General features: G+C 37.5%; 1 protein-coding gene across 7 annotated transcripts in view; it reads left to right on the plus strand.

Moving 5' to 3' along the window:
- MYO3B (myosin IIIB) overlaps positions 1-18892 on the plus strand; it is a 193097-nt gene that overhangs the window by 3132 nt on the left and 171073 nt on the right. For all 7 annotated transcript variants that reach the window (XR_016468258.1, XM_090143988.1, XM_090143985.1 and 4 more), the window contains exons 3-4: positions 1022-1087; positions 1300-1339. Coding sequence is in view for 6 of the 7 variants with exons in the window: in XM_090143988.1 (XP_090000114.1) it covers positions 1081-1087; positions 1300-1339 (47 nt within the window). In the remaining variant the exon portion in view is untranslated. The remainder of the gene's footprint in view (positions 1-1021; positions 1088-1299; positions 1340-18892) is intronic.

Raw genomic sequence — 18892 nt, forward strand, 5'->3', positions numbered from 1 at the left:
GGAACAAGGCATACTAGAGGTAATTCATGTAAAGTTTCGGATATGTCCTTTTCCTTAATGTTGTCCATTTCCTGGATCCACGTACTATTTTCTCATTGTTGTGAGTTTCAGCCTAAATGTCCAACTTCCATGCTAATGTTTGAGTCTTGTGTCTCCCATCCCCAGAATTAGGAATGTAGCATTTAGGTGGAACACTGCAAAGTATCTGAATAGATGAAGTCATTTTCTGAATGCTGTGCTAATCATTAGTGTGTACTGCATAGCAGTTCAAGTATTAATAAGAATTCCACAGAACATAATACAGAGGAACTAGAAAATTCTCTTGAGAAGAAAAAATGATGACAGTTTATCCTTTCATCCTAGCAAGGGTTCTTATTTTAGTTGGTACTTTCTAATTGCTATCAGCAGTATCAAAAGACACAAGGTGATGTTAAAGAAGTTCCAGCCTTTGCCCAGAAATCTGTAGATTTCATTCCAGCTGTGCCATATTCAGAGTTAATTGGATGACCCAGTTTTTATCCTGAAACACTGTATGAACTTAGAGACTGTATCAGTGCATCTTACAAATTGCTTGAGAAGAGCACATCTATGATCTTAGGTACAAAAAAGCTGGAGGCCACAACACAGTGTTGGAAGTATATTAGCTGCTTATCACTGAAAAGAGAGGTGACCAGGGGAATGGGAACTCATGCCACAACCATAGGAGCCAGATGTTTCCACTTTAGTTAAATTCCCTCTAATTTACTAAATTACTAATTTAAATTAGTAAAAGGTTGATATGAAGATGGTTTGAGGGACAGTGTTCATCATTCTCTTCATCGCAATAAAGCATCATCCCATTTCTTTCCATGTGCCGTCTTGTTTGAAATAAATCAACTGAGCAAATGAAGTATTCAGGAAACTCTCCTCAGTTCTCTTTACCAACTAAATCAGGCTATAAGTTTAGGATTTCTGTTTCATTCATCATGTGCTTGAGACCTCCTCATGTTCTTGTTAATAATTCAGCCTTCAACTATTCCAGGTTTATTGCTCAGCAGGAGAGCACTTTTTGCTGGGTCTAGCATATGGCCAACAGAAGCTATGTCAGGTAAGGAATACAAGCTGTAAGTTTTCACCTTTTTCTCTTTTATTGTTAACCAGCTTTGAAACAGAACTATGATGCATACAACGATATTCATGTATATCAACAGCTGTTAGCTTGGGTAGCCAGTTACTTTGAAACAGCTGGAGATATGCCAAAGATCTCAGGTGTCTTGAAGGCTGTCAAGCTTTTACTCTTTTTGTGTTTTGTTGTTACAGTGTCTGCGAACTCAGCAAATTCTGAAGGAAACTGGATTAGGTAAGAAAGAATTTTTAAACTTCATATCCTATGGCATGTTGGTGAAAAACAGATGTATTGTGTTGTTCTGTCTCCCTTCCACAAAATAGATAAGTCCTTGTCTCACTGTGGAAACATGTCATAATTCTATTCCAGGTAGGCAGCTAGTAGCTATGAATTGTTACTCTGCTTGGAGATAGATTTCTTAACCTTTTTCTTTCCTTTTCTCATTTATTTATTTATCAAGTAGTGAAATTACAACTACCGATGTAGGCAAAATAGTTGACTCCCAGGTTTATCATAACAAGTACATAGTAAAGAAGCAGTAACTTACTCGCTGAGAACGCGCGTTTAAAAATTACATTGATTAGTGGCTCTGCTATTGTTTCTCAGTGTGGCCTTCATTTGTGACAGCACGACTGTATTTGACTCAGATTGCATTAGAAGTATTAATTCTATTCTCTAACGTTCCTTAGGAGTAAAACAGCCCTTCTGACCCATCAGTTACTTCTCTTTCTCCTCCTTTTCATAAATTAGTTGCTAATAGAGACTTCTGAACTGTGTGGTGCATGGCATAATAAAATACAGATCTCCCTGGATGGTGAAATTCTTAGTTGTATTTTTGAAAGAACTCTTCAGCCTTATCTTGGAAAGAAACTACCATGTTTAATTTCTACAGACTTCACCTCTTAGGTTTCTTCTAAGAGTGATTGTTACAAATCATACTTTAAAGGCTGCTAGTCTTGAGTTACAAGTCTGTAGTGTTGATGGTTCCAGTGATGGACAGTGCCTGCAGTATTGGATGAGGAATAAGTTTTTACAGCCTTAATGCTATAAGAAAGAACTGTACTGCTTTCATTACAACTTCTGTCTGGAGAATTGACTCATAGCACACTTTTTCCTTTGTGTGTTCTTTGCAAAATAAAATAAAATTAAAATATGGTAGCTCGCTCTTCCCTCAGAATTCATTGCCTCATCAGTGTCAACATATTTGTGAAAGGAAACCCAAGGATTTCATTGTAAAGAATTTTAAAAGAAAAATCAGTTTACAGAGAATATTAACACTGAATGTAGCACAGGTTTCAATTAAGGATTTTCCTATCTAAGCGTTAAGTTAATCTTCTTGCGTGTCTATTTACAATTATAATAGCAGAAGGAGTGTCGCTTTCTAAGACACTGTGGTAATGGAGCTAATGACAAAACAGTTGGTGCTGTCACGCTAGGGTGATCTTCACTCTTGCAAGACAAAATATAGTTAGACTGGCACATTTTTGCAGGGGTAGGCACTTAACCATGTGTATAAAAGATTTGACTTCTTTTAGCCAGCAGATGCCTCTGTCCTTGGCCAAGATGTCTTTACAAGATATATAAATCTGTAGAATGCTCAACAGTCTGTACTATATGCCGTGGTTTCTTCTCCAAAATGCTTTGACTTGTGTTGTGGAAATGCTAAGTTGCAGTCTGACCCAGTGATTGAGCACCTGGTGGGAAGGCAGGGCCAACCCAGGGGAGCTCAGGTGCATGTAATGCAACTGAGTGACTGGAAAGGACGCAGCCAGGATCCATCCTATCCCAGACCTCATTTAAGGGTTGGCACTAGAGGTACAGGTATCTTGCTGGAGATACCTGTGTACCTGAGATCTTCTAAGGGTAAGCAGATTTTTTTTTTTTCTCCCTGTGTTACTGTATCAATGGCTGCTGTATTTGGGTTTATCCTTGCTGCAGCCTATACTTTGCTACCCTGCTGTCACTGCTGTGCTCTCCATTGCATTTTAGTGTTATGGACCTCTAAATGTATAAACGCTTTGGGGACTAGGTGGAGGATCTTGGAGTGTTGCAACCATACCAGCTCAGATAAAACTGTCCTAAGACCTATGGCTGCCAGATTGCTGTAATACCAAGTAAACTCTTCACTTTATCCTTGACCTAATTCCAGTTCTGTCAAGGAGGATCTACTGAACTTCTAGGTATTCAGTTGTGCCTTATCTCTCCTCTTTCTTGCCTTTGTACTCATTCAAATGGAGTCCATTAACTGCAGTCCAGCATCTCCTTGTTCTAGGTGTGCTGTTTCTACCTCTGACTGTCTGCAGATGGAAAATTTTGCTGAACAGTTCCTTAGAAGGACTTGATGTCACTAACAAACTGCATACAATAAGGGCCTCGGTATAGGCTTTGGCACAAGTATCAATCCAGATTCAAAATTCATACAGAAATGATATGTTTTGCATGGAAAAATAGACTGGGCTCTTATTTCATTGTAACAAGGTAGAGGCACCTCTCTGTCTGTGAAGACTTTTTTCTTTTTTCTTTTCTTTTTTTTTTTTTTTCTGTGGGTAATAGAAGAAAAGATTGAAAAAATAGATGGAGTCGTCTTTTTGGCATTAAAATCAGAAACAACAGGAAGTTCTGGTTTAGACTGTTCAGAATAGTGCTGCTTCCATTTTTTATTGTTTCCTGAGTGAGTGTAGAACTGCAAGAGTAATGATGATCCCAAGGAATTCTCATCTTCATATTTCACTATTAGTTGGAAATAGAAAAATCCCACCCTTTTGTCTTGTAAATATTTCCATGTGAGTGAGGAGTATTATAGTAAACTCCGCCAAGTGGAGATGTTCCTGATTTAGTGTTCTCTGCTATTTCTGTCCTCAGCTTAGGCACTGAATAAATGACAGGAAAAGAGCAGAATCTTTTATAGTAGCTCAGCTAAATAATGATTTGTTCTACTATTTATTCGTGATCAGTGCTGTTGCCAGTTCTTGTCTTTTTCATGATGTCTTTACTCATTCTTTTCTCTGTTGTGCAGTCCAGCATGGACAGAAGAATAGAAGGAAACTGCTGTCAATCTGGTCCTGAAAGACAGGCAGGGCTAGAGGTTCCAGGTTCACTTCTTTCTTTGTTATCTCCCCTACTTTTATGCCCGGGTAAATGTATGCAAATTTATCAATTTGGCAGTAAACTTTAACACAAAGTAATAATTAACTTAAGCAGAGGGAAAATGGAAATGGAGAAATAACTTAATATGATGCAACAATTTCCAGAGAAAGGGTTGCCCCTTAGGGTTATGAAGACATGAGTGCCCACTGAATATGCTGATACTCTGTCTGGTGGAAGATGACTTGCTTTCAAACGCTTAGCAGTTTACCTGAGATATTGTAGGATCTGTCACCTAATCAAAACTTTTTTAAAAAATTATTTTCAACACTTGTCCTCCAGCACAGTTTTTCTTTGATTTAGAAGAAAGAAAGTACTGGAAAATTCCCTGTGTCAGCTATTGTATACTTTTTAATGCACTGACTTTGAGGACATTTGTCAGCAAATCTAGAGGTATAGGATGAGGGAACTTTTTTTTGTTTTTGTTTTTGTTTGTTTCTTATCTCTAGATTTGTCAGTTAAGTAGTTTAGATTCTATCTATGTAATCACTAACTGGTTCCTTCACCTCCACCATGGGATGATCCTGTCATATCAGTAGCATGTCCAAACAGCCTGTCATCATAGAAAGTCACTGACCTATGTTATCTGGTCACAAAACCTCTTTTGAAAGGTAAAGAAGAAAAGAACAAGCCTACAATTTTTATTATTCAAAGTATGTAGTATTTCTGTTGTTAATAGTTTTCTTTTGTGTGTGGAGAATAAGCAGACTGATTGTGTTAAAGAGGAGTAATTAGACGAGGAGTACTAAGAAGTGCAGAATGGGGTGACAATTTTCCTGCCTTCTTGTACATTTTTCACACTTATATTAAACTTTCTGGAATGCTGAATGATAGATATGATTGATTTTTATCTCATTTGTAAGGGCGTGTTTGGTGCACATCTTGTCTTCACGTGTTCTCTCATCGTTTCTGTCAATAGTTATATGGATGATCTTTATACTTTATGTGCAACCTGTGAAGTGAATATAAAGACCAGTCAGACTACCTTTTCTAATATATTTTCTTCTTTCAAACCTAATATAAATGTCACCTCCATTATGAGCAACTGTAGCAGATGGAACTGTGGAATGTGAATCAAAACATTTCCTGTAATTAAAAAAAAGAGGTAAAGTACTTCTTCAGAAATTACAGAATATCAACAAAAAACATATCTTTAATTTGTAGTTCTTTTGAGGAAGTTTTTGGAAATGTTTTGTATTATGTTTATAGATGAAAATTCCACCATTCCTTTAATTATTTTATTATATTTTTAGCCATTTGAGCCTTACATTCCTAATTATAGAGGAGACGGTCAGTGAATCATTGAAGTCTGGTAAAGTGCTTATCACCAGTTGTAGTTTGGACTCCTGGCTTGAACAGTGAAGGACTATCATGATGGGTTGTTATCATGTATATGTCATAACAGAGAAATTGGCTTCCTTTAACAGCTCAATAAAAGGCAATTATGATGGTATAAGATTGCTCAGCACAGATCTTCACTGAGTTAGACAGCAGTGCTGAGATAACGTGCTTGGTTTCATGCTACTTCACAGCAGCTTAGTAGTTGCTGTGAAATTGACACCAATCTGTGTAAGCCATTGGAAAAAGAATTAAACTATACTCTGTACTGGAAGGTGACAGACTGAAAGACTTGGGTTGCAATGTGTACATTGAATGCTAATAATATAGTTTTACTTTTAAAGGACAGATAATGTGCTTTAATTTACAAATGGTTGTGACAGAGTTGTGTTCCTCCCTATCCCACCCCTCTATCCCAAAAACTGTGATGATACTTCCACATGTAAAAGGCAGTGTGTCCAGGGGCATGTCTTTCGCAAACTGATAACATGCAGAGCAATGATGTGGGTAAAGCAGCTTTTTAGGCTTCCGCGCTACACCGAGTTCCAGGAGGTTGCAATGCTGTCAGGTCGTCAAAGTACAGTTATCTTATGGCTTCCTTGAGTTCACCTCCTCATGCTGCAGTCATTCCTCCTGACTCCTGGAAAGGTGTCCCTGAAGGGGTGAGTCATGAGGTGGCTCTAGCTTCCAAAAAAAAAAAAAAAAAAAAAAAGGTAGGTTCCAATTTTAAAGGTTTTTTTGAGAATGTTGGTCTCAATTTCTATTTTGATTGACAGTATCAGTTCACTGTGTCATGCAGTAATCCTATACTGACTGCTGATAACACGTGCATGCACAAACTCGGGTATTACAGTGGAGTTTCTGTCCAAATCTTTTCTACGTTCTACCACGAACTGCCTGTGAGAAAATAAAGGGAATATTAACCGTTTGGGAAGAAAGAATTCCAAACAGCTCCTCAGGGAGCAGTGACAGAAGCTCTGATAGCATGTGCATGAGGCAGGAAATTGGAATTATAATTTAAACCCCAGTAAAGCTGGAAACTTGGGAGTGAGATTCAGTGATCTGCTGAATCTGCTCAGTAAAGCAACATGGGGTCTGCAAATGAGGTGTCTGAAAGTCAGGAAACTGGTGGTAGAGTGGGACCTCCTGAAACAACTGAAGGACCCAGAGATCAGCATTATGGTGATGTGAGGGCTTAGTAAATGTTTGTTTGTTTGTTTGTTTTAACATGATGGGGCTCTGAGGGTTGTATGTCATAATTGCGGCCGTCCCTCTTAGGTGCAGAGAGAAACAGTTAACTGCGCATTTTCTAGATCTGTAGAGTTGTGTCTTTCTTCTGAAACAGATTTCATGATTTTAGGACTATAACTGAATATAGAGCATCTTACCTGTGTTTTGGTATGAATACGTATGTACAGATTTCATAAAATGTTGGGACTTTCAATAGTGAGTTAATTTGAGGGAATGTTTGGATTTGATGCATGGATCCAACAGTGGCATGTCTGGAGAGGTGCAGAAAACAGAAGCTGTGTGAAGTTTTAATGATGAAAACTTCTGTAAGTTTTGGATAGTGCAAATATATAAACTTTTGTTTTGACAACATGGAGTCATCTTTCTAAGTAAAATTTAAGTATCTCCTGTACTGTGTTGTACAGGAAAGGAAAATGAGTAACGTTTCAGGAGATATCTTACTTCAGCATTCAGAATTGAATGAAAGAAAGCTCTGTTCTGTTACTGAACAAAGGTGAAAAAGCTGTTTTTCTACTTATTAAAATCTTGATTACAAATTGGTATTTCATCAGCTAGAAGAATACTTTGTTATTCAAACGTAGTCTTATACTTTCATGAACTCCAGAGACTTACATTGGAATTGTTTTATAATCTGTGATGAAAACTAATTTTGTTGATGAGTATATTCGTCAGAATTTTGTGAAAGCAGTTTAATGGAATGAAGAAAAAAAACCTGAAAATAGCTGTTGGGAGAGAGGACTTTCAAAAGTATACCCTGAAATAGTGTTCTGCTTTACAGTTTGGGGTTTGGTATAATTAAATCTTGACTGTCTGATTAACTACCTAGTTAAGTAAGAACAACATGCCCTTTTATCCTCAAATATTAATGTACTCCATGTGTGCATGTAAAAATGAGTTTATTTAACTTAAAATACTTTTCTTGTATGTTCCACATTATAGTATCTAATGTAAAATATGACCATTAAAGTTTAGTCTAAGAGTTTGTACATCATTAAATGTATCACTATCCAATACTCTATCATGTATATCTTCATCAGTCTTTAAGCAGGCAAAAAGCAGTGACCATAGGAAAAATCATCTGGCTCATCTATTAATAGAGTAGTTGGTTCTCACTAATTTGAGCTCCGGATATGCACTCAAGGACATATAGATATCAACTCTGCTGAAAATCATACACATTTTGCATGCTCTGAGATAAGCTAGTCTGAAAAAAGTCTTTGTTGAAGTGCTAATAGATATGCTGCAGTGTGGGCTGGGGTGCTCTGTGGGTCAGGTGAGCCATATGCCAGTGAAAAAATGGGCAGGGGCTGTGCCAGGGAGCATGCAGCCTGGAAGAACCCTGGCCAAGTGAGGGGAACAGGCCCAGGGATGATAGCCAGGTGTGTGGGAAGTAACAAAACAGATTCCAGGTCTAGCTGGGAGATCAAGTCCATAGGTCAGGGACTGAGTCTAGTCGAACTGGGTGTGTGGCTGTAGACATAGTTCAGGCAGGGACCCGGAGCAATGGCCTTTGGCTGAATGCATCTCCTGAATGAAGCAGACATCCTGACAACGCAAACTTTAGTAAAATGATATGATCCATTCTTAGCTATATTCAGGTAATTGGCACTATTCTGTCCTGGTTCCTCTTGTTGATATGCAATTTTATGTGCTAATTTTGCCCATGTTTGAGCAGAATTGTTTTTCTTACAGTATTTTGGATTCCTTTGCTGTGTCAGTGCAACGCACTCAAAATAAGATTCATTCTAGCATAGGTGTCTTCACCTTCTGACAAAATCTAATTGCCTTGCCAAAGATTAATTCTGGATTTTTCAGTACTTTGAGTGAATATGATAAGATCTTTTATCAGGGCCTTATATAACTTCCACACTTGCATGATTGTCTCTTAATCTTTTGGCAGAGATGGATTTTCATTATTTTCTTTGTACATGCAGAGAAACTTTGAATGGATTTTGTTTTTACATGGAGTATCACATTCCTTTTGTTACTGTAACAATGCACTGTACGTTCTTTCTATGTCTGAATTAGCAGAAAATTATAAATGTATCAGCTGCATCAGAATCTGCTATCTGACTTTTCCTTTACTTTTCACAGGCATGCAATAGTTGAAGGAAGGTACAGAATGAACTGTAGTTTATAGCAACTTGACTTTCCCTCTCCTTTGTTTCTTACTGGAGCCTAGGAGTCCAGAGAATCATTCCTGAATTCACAATAGGCCTGAGATCCTTCAAAGAGAGTCATTGTTCAGAGAACACAGCTTTCTCCAACCTGTCCCTGTCAGGAAGACTTTTTTCTTTCCATTGAATATGAGACACATGAATTTTCAGTCCAAAAATCATCAGTCTTTTTAAAGGCTTTTTGATGACTGACCTTTTTCATCAGAGATGAGAGGAAAGTAACGTTCATAGTTTGTGACATTACTTGGTAGTGTTCTCAGTACAGCTTCTGCTTCTACACTCATGCGAATGATGTTTCCCCAGTGTTCTGGACTCAGCTAGACAAAGAATTCATAGTCCTACCTTGGAACTACTTTATTACATCCCTCAAAAATAGGATTGTATTTAACTCCTGCAAGTTTTGTTATTAACGTATGCCACTTCAAAAGACTTGGTTAAATGAGACAAACACCTTCATCCTGTTTGTATGTCCCTTTAAAGTATGGTTGTTTATTTACCAGATAACAAATACTAACATTCACATTTTTATAGAGGGAGAGGCTTTGTTTCTGAGATTTAACCATTTTTCAGGAAATGTCATGCTTCACAAGGGACTGACAGCTTGTGAAAAGTTTAGCCAGATGTGAATAATCACTGAAGTTTGTTAAGGGCAGGTGAGACTCTTCAAATTAGGCCCAAGGCCATCAGCTGCTGAAGAAGATGGCAAAATATAGTTTGATGGACGGATTATTCCTTTCACAGATGAATGAGTAGTGGTTTGAGTTTTAAGGGAGAGGACAAAGGGGAATTACCCCAGAGACAAGGGTGGTTTGTAAAGTGAAAATTATTTCATTCCCTTCTATGAGGGAATATAAACAGAAAAAGACCTGTGAGTTTATTAGATAAGAAAAACCTTTAATGCTGATCTAAGTCTAGATACATGTAGAATTATTTAATTTCTGTTATCTTCTAGCGTTATAAACCTTGGTAAACTGTGTTATATATTGTGGATGTAGTAAATAAATCCTTTTATAAACATATTATATTGATGTGGTTTGAGTGAGAGATATCAATACAGTTGACTAACTCTGAGAAATTTGTGCCTATAGGCTTCTGCAATCTGTAGGCATTACTGTGCTACTGTCAGGCAGCTAGTGGTCCAAAACATTTCTAAGAAATTGTGAAGGGTAATGAAGTTGCATAGGGCCAGGTACAAGCCAGTAACTCAGTCTCTAGAAAATTATTTCCTTTGATTATTTAAATGGTAGTGAAAAGCCCAAGGATTGCAAAGGAGTGCAAAGGTAGACAACGTTATCTCTAATTGTATAAACTGGGAAATTAGAGAATAGTGTAATAATATTTCTAGGGTACACAAAACACTCTTCTGTCCTGCTATCTTAACCCATTTCTGTGTCATGCTTTGCCTTCCATATGGTGGCTGGCCTCACTAATGTAAAAGTTGAGCAGAACGTTAGGTCAGTGTGCCTCTGAGATAACATCCCATTTTTTGAATTAGTTCAGTTTTAATTAGTGAATTAACTGGATGTATAAATATTTATGACTATCTCAGATGACTGATTACAACAGGAAATAAATAATTCATGGTAGAAAATTACCTTTGTACAATTGATACTTCAAGGATATAAATCAGATATGGCAGTTTTCAAAAACCAGCACAAAATACCATTTTTTTTGCTGGAAGGCCCTCAAGTGAGTATCTTCTTGGTGCAACCATTACTGTTCTAAGTTAGGCAAAAAAAAAAAAAGTCCTTCCAGTGCATGGGTAGTAGTTTTGTGAGAAAGTCTGTTTACAGAGATGTACATATAAACTGAGCATATTGACAGTCTGGACAATTTAGGGAATCTTAGGAGGCGTGACTTTCAGAGCAACTTACAATTTATTTCCATGGGAGCTGTAAAAGATGCAAAAACACAATAACACTATTTGATAGAGCAAATTCTCATTTGCGATGTGTTGGTGGGAAGGCTCAATTGCTACTGCCATACCAATAATATCTTCCTGAAAAATAGGAGGCATTACTTCCAGAGTACCCCTCATATGAAGCCTTAATCTTATGCTGGGAGGCTGGACTTCAGTGGGAGGACTTGGTCACAAAGTGGGATTGAAGAGGATCTACCTACCAGCTCTTTTAATGGAAAATCAGCCTCTCTACAAAAAGGGAGCTTGCTACTGAGGCCAGGAGGAGTAATTTAGAAACAACCAACAGTGTTTTCAGGGTAGACAACACAAGTTTGAAGGAGGTATTGAGGACTGCTAAGTGTAGTGGATTAAGGTGAAAAAGTTTGCAATGTCAGAAGGCTGGAACAGGGATGTTTTATGACAAGGTATTGTTTTGACTATGTACTTCTCTTTTTGTAATAGCTCAGCTAAAGGGGTTTTCCAAAGCCCCATTACATCTGTGCATTTATCTGTTTCATATTGCAAGTATACCCCTATTACAGAGCTCTGAGGTGGGATGCTATGGCACTAGGCAAGGAGCTGCTAGCACACCTGTGCAGCTAGCTGAGCTGGTCCACAGGTCATATTTTCATGACAATAGCAGACTGAGAGGCTGATATGCACGCTCTCTGAGCCCCAAGGGACGCTTACAAATCTAGCAGTCCAGGGGGTTGCTTATTTGCACAGTCACCTGAGGACAGCGGATGAGAATTCTGTGAGGGGATTACTGCAGATTATTAGGTGTAATATTGCTGTAATCATTAGAGTATCTTTCAATACAACTCTGAGTCAGTTAGGTACTAGTTCATTTCATTTGTGAACTGAGAACCTGAAGCATGTAAGAAAATAATACTTCTATGGTACAGGGGGTGAGTTACAGTGAAGAGGATCTCAAGGGTTCTCTTAATCCTTAGGTTTGTACACTTGAAATGGAAAAGGAGCATCCTGAAGCAAAGCAGCAAAACCCTTAGAACACATCACTCTGTATCACGTAAAGATATCTTTCTAGAATGAATGAAATCAGTTGCTAATTTGCCTATCATACTTTCATTCTTTTTTAAGCTTTGTTTTTTTGGTAGATACTCTTTGCTTAAATATATAGTTAGGAACTGGTATTAATTGTAGCAAGTATTGTCCTTGTTGAAAATGACCTGTTGCTCTCTTCAGGCTCGACATTAGGAAATACTACTTCTCTGGAAGAGTGGTCAGGCACTGGAATGGGCTGCCCAGGGGGCTGGCTGAGTCACCGACCCTGGAGGTGTTCAAGGAATGTTTGGATTTTGTGTTGAGGGACATGGTTTAGTGAGAACTATTGGTGATATGTGGGTGGTTGGACTGGGTGATCTTGTGGGTCTTTTCCAACCTTGGTAATTCTATGATTCTATGATCCTGTGATGTGGTAAAACATAACATCTGTAGGTTATAATGTGATGCAAACAGTGCTGCATCCTCCTGCATGCTGGTTGTACTGTCTAATTTACATTTATGGTGAAGGTCTTAACTGACTTCTCCATTCGGTGCTGCTTCTGGTAACACAGCAAATAGATAACATGCTTCCATATTTCTTTGTTGGATGATAGCACAAAATATTTTTCAAATTCTGGAGGCCTACAGTATTGAATATGGAGCTCTTCACTAAATCAAATGATATGTACAATAAAACTGATTAGCTGATACTGAGCTGCTAGCGGTATTTTTTTTTTTTTCTAGGTCATAATTATTGCACCCACTGCATGATCAACAGCCCTTACATGTCATGTTTTATCTTTGTGAATTCTCCAAACTTTCTTCAGGAGAATCTGCAGCAGCCCAAGAGTTGAACTCGGAAAAGAGGCCAGTTCATCCCTTTCTTTTGTTTTTAAATTCTGTTTTAAAATTTCATGGAGTTTTTGTTGTTATTACTTTATTTTATTTTCTTACTAAATTGTACTCTCTTCAAGATCACAGCTCTTGGAGGTGTTAATCTCCTCCAAATCCTTTGAATCAGAAGGGATTGAAGTTGATTAGTGCTTCTCAGTGTGAAATATCTGGCAGGAGCAAGCTCAGAGTTTTGCTTGTGTCCGTGTTGGCATCTGTTGTTTTTCCTAAGACACTTGTATCCCATTTCCCTCACTGCGATGGCTAAGTACTTCGGCGATGAGTTTTTGCATTGGTGTGGATAAGGTTTGTATGTAAATTGTGTTGAATATTTGGGAATCTTCCCCTGTTCAATAAAGAAAAATCAGGTCCTTCTTGCCAATAACCATGCATAAGAATGTATGATAAAGTACACTCAGGTCTGAATTCCTTTTTGCAGCCACACAGCAAGACTTCTTTTCAGATGAATATCTGGAGAATCATGATAGTATAGTAGTGTTATTTGCTTTACAGGTCAGAATACACAAATGCAGAAGTCATGAAGTTGAGAAAGCAGTCATCAGTTAAAATGTCATGGTGGTGGAATATTATTTTCGCTTTTCTTCTGAAGCTTCCTTTCCATCAGAGTTTGCTATTAGGTTATTGTTTCTGCTTGCTTAAAATGTTAACAAATGGTAATATCTTTACGTCTTTTTGGGGTTCAGACCAGCAGAAAACAAAGATATTTTTGTTCTTCCTTGTACATTAAGACAACGTTAAATATTGTATACAGGTATAATGACTCTTGCAGCTCCTATGCATATCACAATCTATCCTTCTATCTATCTGTACTCAGGATTCCTTAACTGATTTTTAAGTTTAGCAGTTAACTGTGAATAGCAGCGGACACTGACATTGTGCTGCTGCTTTTTGTAACGTGTTTCTGCTGGAAATATGTTGAGCAAATTGTTTGAGGATTTGCTTAGGTCTTTGTTGCTGAATTCAGAGTAAACTGTTACTGGCCCAGTGAGCATATTTGTGCATTGCTCTGAAAGTAATGTGTTCTATTTATTTCTATAGGAACTGCAACAAATACAAAGAGCAAAATCACACTATTTGACTAAGGAAATTCTCAGCTACAAAACACTGTTTTCCAACATTGTCACCACCATTAGCTCTGCATTTTCACCACTAATGAACAAGAGCCTGAATGCTGCTCCTGTAAAAATCTGCAACAGCAGAAGTGACCCATTGTTGCCACTGCCACCCTCTGCCTCTCTGTGCTCATGTCCACTGTTTGCTCTCCTTCAGTGTTCAGCAAGTGTCTGTGAATGTCAGTGGGTGCCATTTTTTCCACATATAGGAATTCAGTTCCACACCTTTACTTCAGCTGCACTTCCATGTCAGAGACCATGTTGTCAGACTGCCCCTCTGTTGCCATCTGTCACGTGGCAACAGAATATAATGGAATATTTGTGGGAAGGTTGAACCCCTACTGCCATACTTCTGATGTTGTGGGCCAACATAATACAACAGGAGGCATTACTTTTGGAGCAGCCCTCATACATTTATAATTTATTAAACTTAATTCTTTGAAGGTTCTTTTGATAACTGCTCCATAAAGATAGCTGCTGAAGGAAGTTTAAAATGAACAGATCCTATCTAGCATGCCTATTATTATTTTTGAAGCCCGTTAGAGAAGAGAAATTATGCAAATTGGTGTCACGGTAGGCTACTGCACACATGCTGGTAATGCATAACAACTAGCTTACTGATGAAAATACTTCATCTTGAGCAAGAGTCATTGTCAGCACTGAGAGCTGCTCTTTGTATCGTGGTTAACGGTTTATTATTATTTTGCTCATGGATAAAGAGAATGTCTGTTCTTATTTAAAATCCTCATTAGAATAAAACTGCTGTAAAAGTAATACTGGAGCACTATAATGTTGAATTATGATTGATTACATTATACAATTAAGGTATATTGTGAAACAGTAGGAATATCCTTTCAAAAAATTGAGCAGTTTTCTTGCTTGCTCTCTGTGAATGACTAAGTGGCTTAAATCCTTCAGCTCCTGTATGTAAAAGACTTGATAAATAGATTAGGCTCAAGATCAATTAGTGTCACCCTGATCTTTAGTATTAACAAAGTGAAGCTGCTAGGATTCAACCAGTTTATCTGTACCCTCCATGACAGCCACTTAAGCTAACAAGCACTGCGTTGTTTGCATAGCACTGGGCCTGGGAACTAAGGTGCAGAACACACAGTTCTGTGCAGCACTGACAGATATGAGCGCTACTGTGAAGAAACTGTCTTAATTCTGAAGAGTTCCTATATCTTTTGCGGGAGAAAAATCCAACATAATATAAACTGATTTCAGAAAATAGGTCGCTAATGTAAGTTTGCATTTTTTTTTCTTTTAACTTTTTAATACATTCATTTTAGATTTCTTTTTTGTCATCTGTACACAAAGCATCTCAAGTTCTTGTAATTAGACTGCAGTGAGGAGGCTGGTTTTGGCCTAAGGGCCATCATTCAGTTCTTAGCTCTTCTTCCTTCTATTTTAGCACTACCACAGGCATTTTAATTGCTGTGACAAGTTACTGCCAAAGGAGATGGAGAAAATCTTTGATATTGATTTTTAACACATGGGGACTGTAGCTGGTAGTCACGTGATTTCCCACCTTCAGTTTATAACTGAAAAGGCTCGTGGGATTATTAACCTCATTTTAATGCTGAATTCCTAGCCTGAGGTGAAATGGGTGTGTTAGCTGTTAGTCATTTGTAACTGCTTAGTGTGTTTTGTTTGGTGGGATACTGCTTAGATAACTAATAGAAATATAATATAAATGCTGTTTTTAATAGAATTGACACTGATCAGAACTTCCCATTTGAGTTGTTAATTGGCTTTCAGGCTTTCAGATGTTTGGATCTGGTCTTGGACAATAACTTCTGCTTAATATTCTGTGAGACTTAGTGTGTTTCATTGTTATATTTATAATGTAATAACTCTTAATTTTATCATGATAATTGACTAGGTGCACTATTTTATTTAACGTTTGGTGTCCAGAGATGTAGACATGAACTGACTGATTCATTTAGCAATTGGACAAATGGAATGTACTGTAATTCCTCGTGAATGATCAGCATCTTTATTTTCAGTGGTACTGAAAACTTCATTAGGAATCTCTAATGATTTATGTGTTAGTAACATGATTCCATTTACATCACAAGATAGGACAGCTTTTCAAAAATTACAAGGTTCACCATGTGCAAAGGGGTGTGTTTTTTTTTTTTTTCCCCTTAAATACAAATTACCTCCCAGAAGCCCTGGAAATATCATCTACCGTTGGTAATATCTCTTGCTAATTTTGTGAAAGCAAAAGCTATTTTCTGCATGTTAATGTGGAGTGCAGGTTGGCTGTTACCAGCCATTTCCAAGAATTATGCTATCTAATTTGCCTTAGCTTCACCATTTTTTAAATTTTTTTTTTCTCCCTTACTTTTCAGTATCAACACTGATCTTAAGCTATTTATGCTCAACCTGGGTGAACCAGCCTTCGGAAGTTTTGTGAGAGAGAATTTTCTCACAAAAGAAGATCATATCCAGAATTATTAGAGAAGCAGTAATCCCTGAAGTATATAAGTTCCTATAGTTTTCATAAAAATCAGAGGCTACGGAAACAAACCAAAGCCTTCTCTGGTGGAGATACAGATTGAGTTTTGTCCTTTATGCATTCTAATTTGCTTGGACCATCTGTGTGCTAACAATTCCAGTTTTGCTACAACTGAGGTTGACCTCTGGAAAGGAAGATTAACAATTATTGATGGTACAATATTACAAAGATACAGATTTTTAAATTCAGTACTTTCACTGCTTGTGGAACAAGTTTTTGTGGCTTTCTTAGCACCGTGAATTACTGTTTACAAATCTTTTCATTCAATCTTCATTTCAGCTCTTGTGTGTATTTGGTTGGGAAGTTCAGCTGTGGTAGATGTGAAAAAAACATGTTATATGTATGAAGTTCCATCAAAATGAGTGGAGCTGAATGTTTCTAAAGTAAATAAATTTGACATATAATAGAAGTGTTGACATCAATGAAGATGAGATGGAAGAGAAGCAAAGCCCCAGGAAACTTTTTGAATTACCAGTGATCGCTTTTATTAAAAAAAAAAGGGGAGATAGTTTGAGTTCACCCTCATCTTTAAGACCTTCCTACTCTAGAAAACCTCAGTGATTGCTTGTTCAGTCCTTGATTATGCAGTCGATTGAGGCAGTGTTCAATTAAACTTAAATAGCATGGCCCATTCTGTTCAGGCTAAGCAGCTCTATTTAGGGCGACTGTATTGTCTGTAAGTCCCATTCAACAAGAAAAAAACATGAGGTAAACTGGTAAGCTGGCTGTTAGAGGAAGCAAGTAATATGAAGTCATAGGTCCATTTTAAGAAAGAAACATCAGAATGAAATTTTGAAAGGAGAAACAATGTGATTTTTGAGGGAACTGCCAGTAAGGTGTTTACCCAGAGCATGAGAATTATAGAATTTCTCTCAAGAGCATCATGATGCTTATTTGAGAGTAACAAGATGAGATGACATCTGGAATAAACTGAGTTCCTTGTGAACCAACAGCAGTCAGCAGTGCCTTCTGATCTGACACAGGCCTCCAAGAAAAGTAAGAATAAAATTGTATTTATTTGCAGTGTAGCTGGTCAGGGGCCAGGCTCTACTTTATCACTTCCTCCATGCACCTTTGATCTGTTTACTTATGAAAATGGCTAATTCCTCGGGATGTGTTTGTACTCCCAGAGTAGTTGTCTTGTCTGTTTGATTTATATGAACAATACAAAAATGATAAAGCATTATTGCATAAAGATTAAATGCTTTACCCATTAGCATGATGGTGCAGTAAGAATTTACTTAAAATTTTCATAATGCAACAGATAATAATACAATGAATCTAAATGAAAACACATGCCTGGGTTGCCTGGGCTAGACACATACATCTTTCTACTGTGATTTTTCTGGGGTGGTTTTATGTTTTAGACTCAAAACATGTGATTAAAAAAATTGAATTAAGGTTACAATCTTAAAAATGCTGTGGTTCAGAATTGGTTTAGGAATCACAGAATCACAGAATGAATGACCTGGGTTGGAGGGGACCTCAAGGATCATGTAGTTCCAACCCCCCTAATAGGAATGTGAAACTCTCACCATTTCATCAAGGTGTTAAAAAAAACTTAAGAACCACCACAATTATTTTATGACTTTCCCCTTTAGTTAGGGATAAAGTCCAGTTGCATGAAAACATTAAAAAACAGTGCTTTCTAATACCCTGCTGATGTATTACTATGCAGATAGTAAAGCCAGATACTCAGATTCTAGCATACAAACTTGAAAAGCATTTGTTGGAGGGAGTATTTCCCTATATTCTAGAGAATTATCAGCACATCTTAAAATTTTTATTTAAGACTGTTTTGCCTCAGAACACAATGAAAATAGTGTTACTGTTCTATTACAAGTATTACAGAAATGTCAGAATAATTGTAGTAGCAGGCTATCACAAGTTTTCAAGATGGATAGTAAATGCCCATTTATATATCCATGGTGGCATAGAATATCTATTATGGAGGGCTTGGGGTGTGTATTGTACTACAGAGATCCTGAAGAGGAAGCAGATAACACAGGAACTAACCAAATTGCTTTTGTTCTCCTTATTTGTGTACCTATGTAATAATTACATTAAGTAGTAGGTGACATTTAAATGTTTTTGTCATGATGTCAGTTGGTGTTTTGTGTGTGATTTGTTATGGTTAATCCCAGGAATGGGATTGATGTTTCATGTTGTGATGGACTGGAAGCATAGAAACAACCTTGGCAAAGGCAAGCCAACAGTCACAACACTTCCTCAGAACTATCATCTAGCTATAAGCCACTGCTGCTGATTATCGCTCTGTCCTGGCTCTGTCACTTAAAAGATCTTAGAAGTCTGCAACTTCGAGTCATTCCGTTCATCCATGAAAAGGATGCAGAAGATCAGAAAGTAACAAAGGTGTTCCTGAATTTAGAAGACTATTTGTAGAGGAAGGAAATGTATGCAAGT

Source organism: Phasianus colchicus, chromosome 7 (genome assembly GCF_987193195.1).
Source record: "Phasianus colchicus chromosome 7, bPhaCol1.hap1.1, whole genome shotgun sequence".
Taxonomy (NCBI): domain Eukaryota; kingdom Metazoa; phylum Chordata; class Aves; order Galliformes; family Phasianidae; genus Phasianus; species Phasianus colchicus.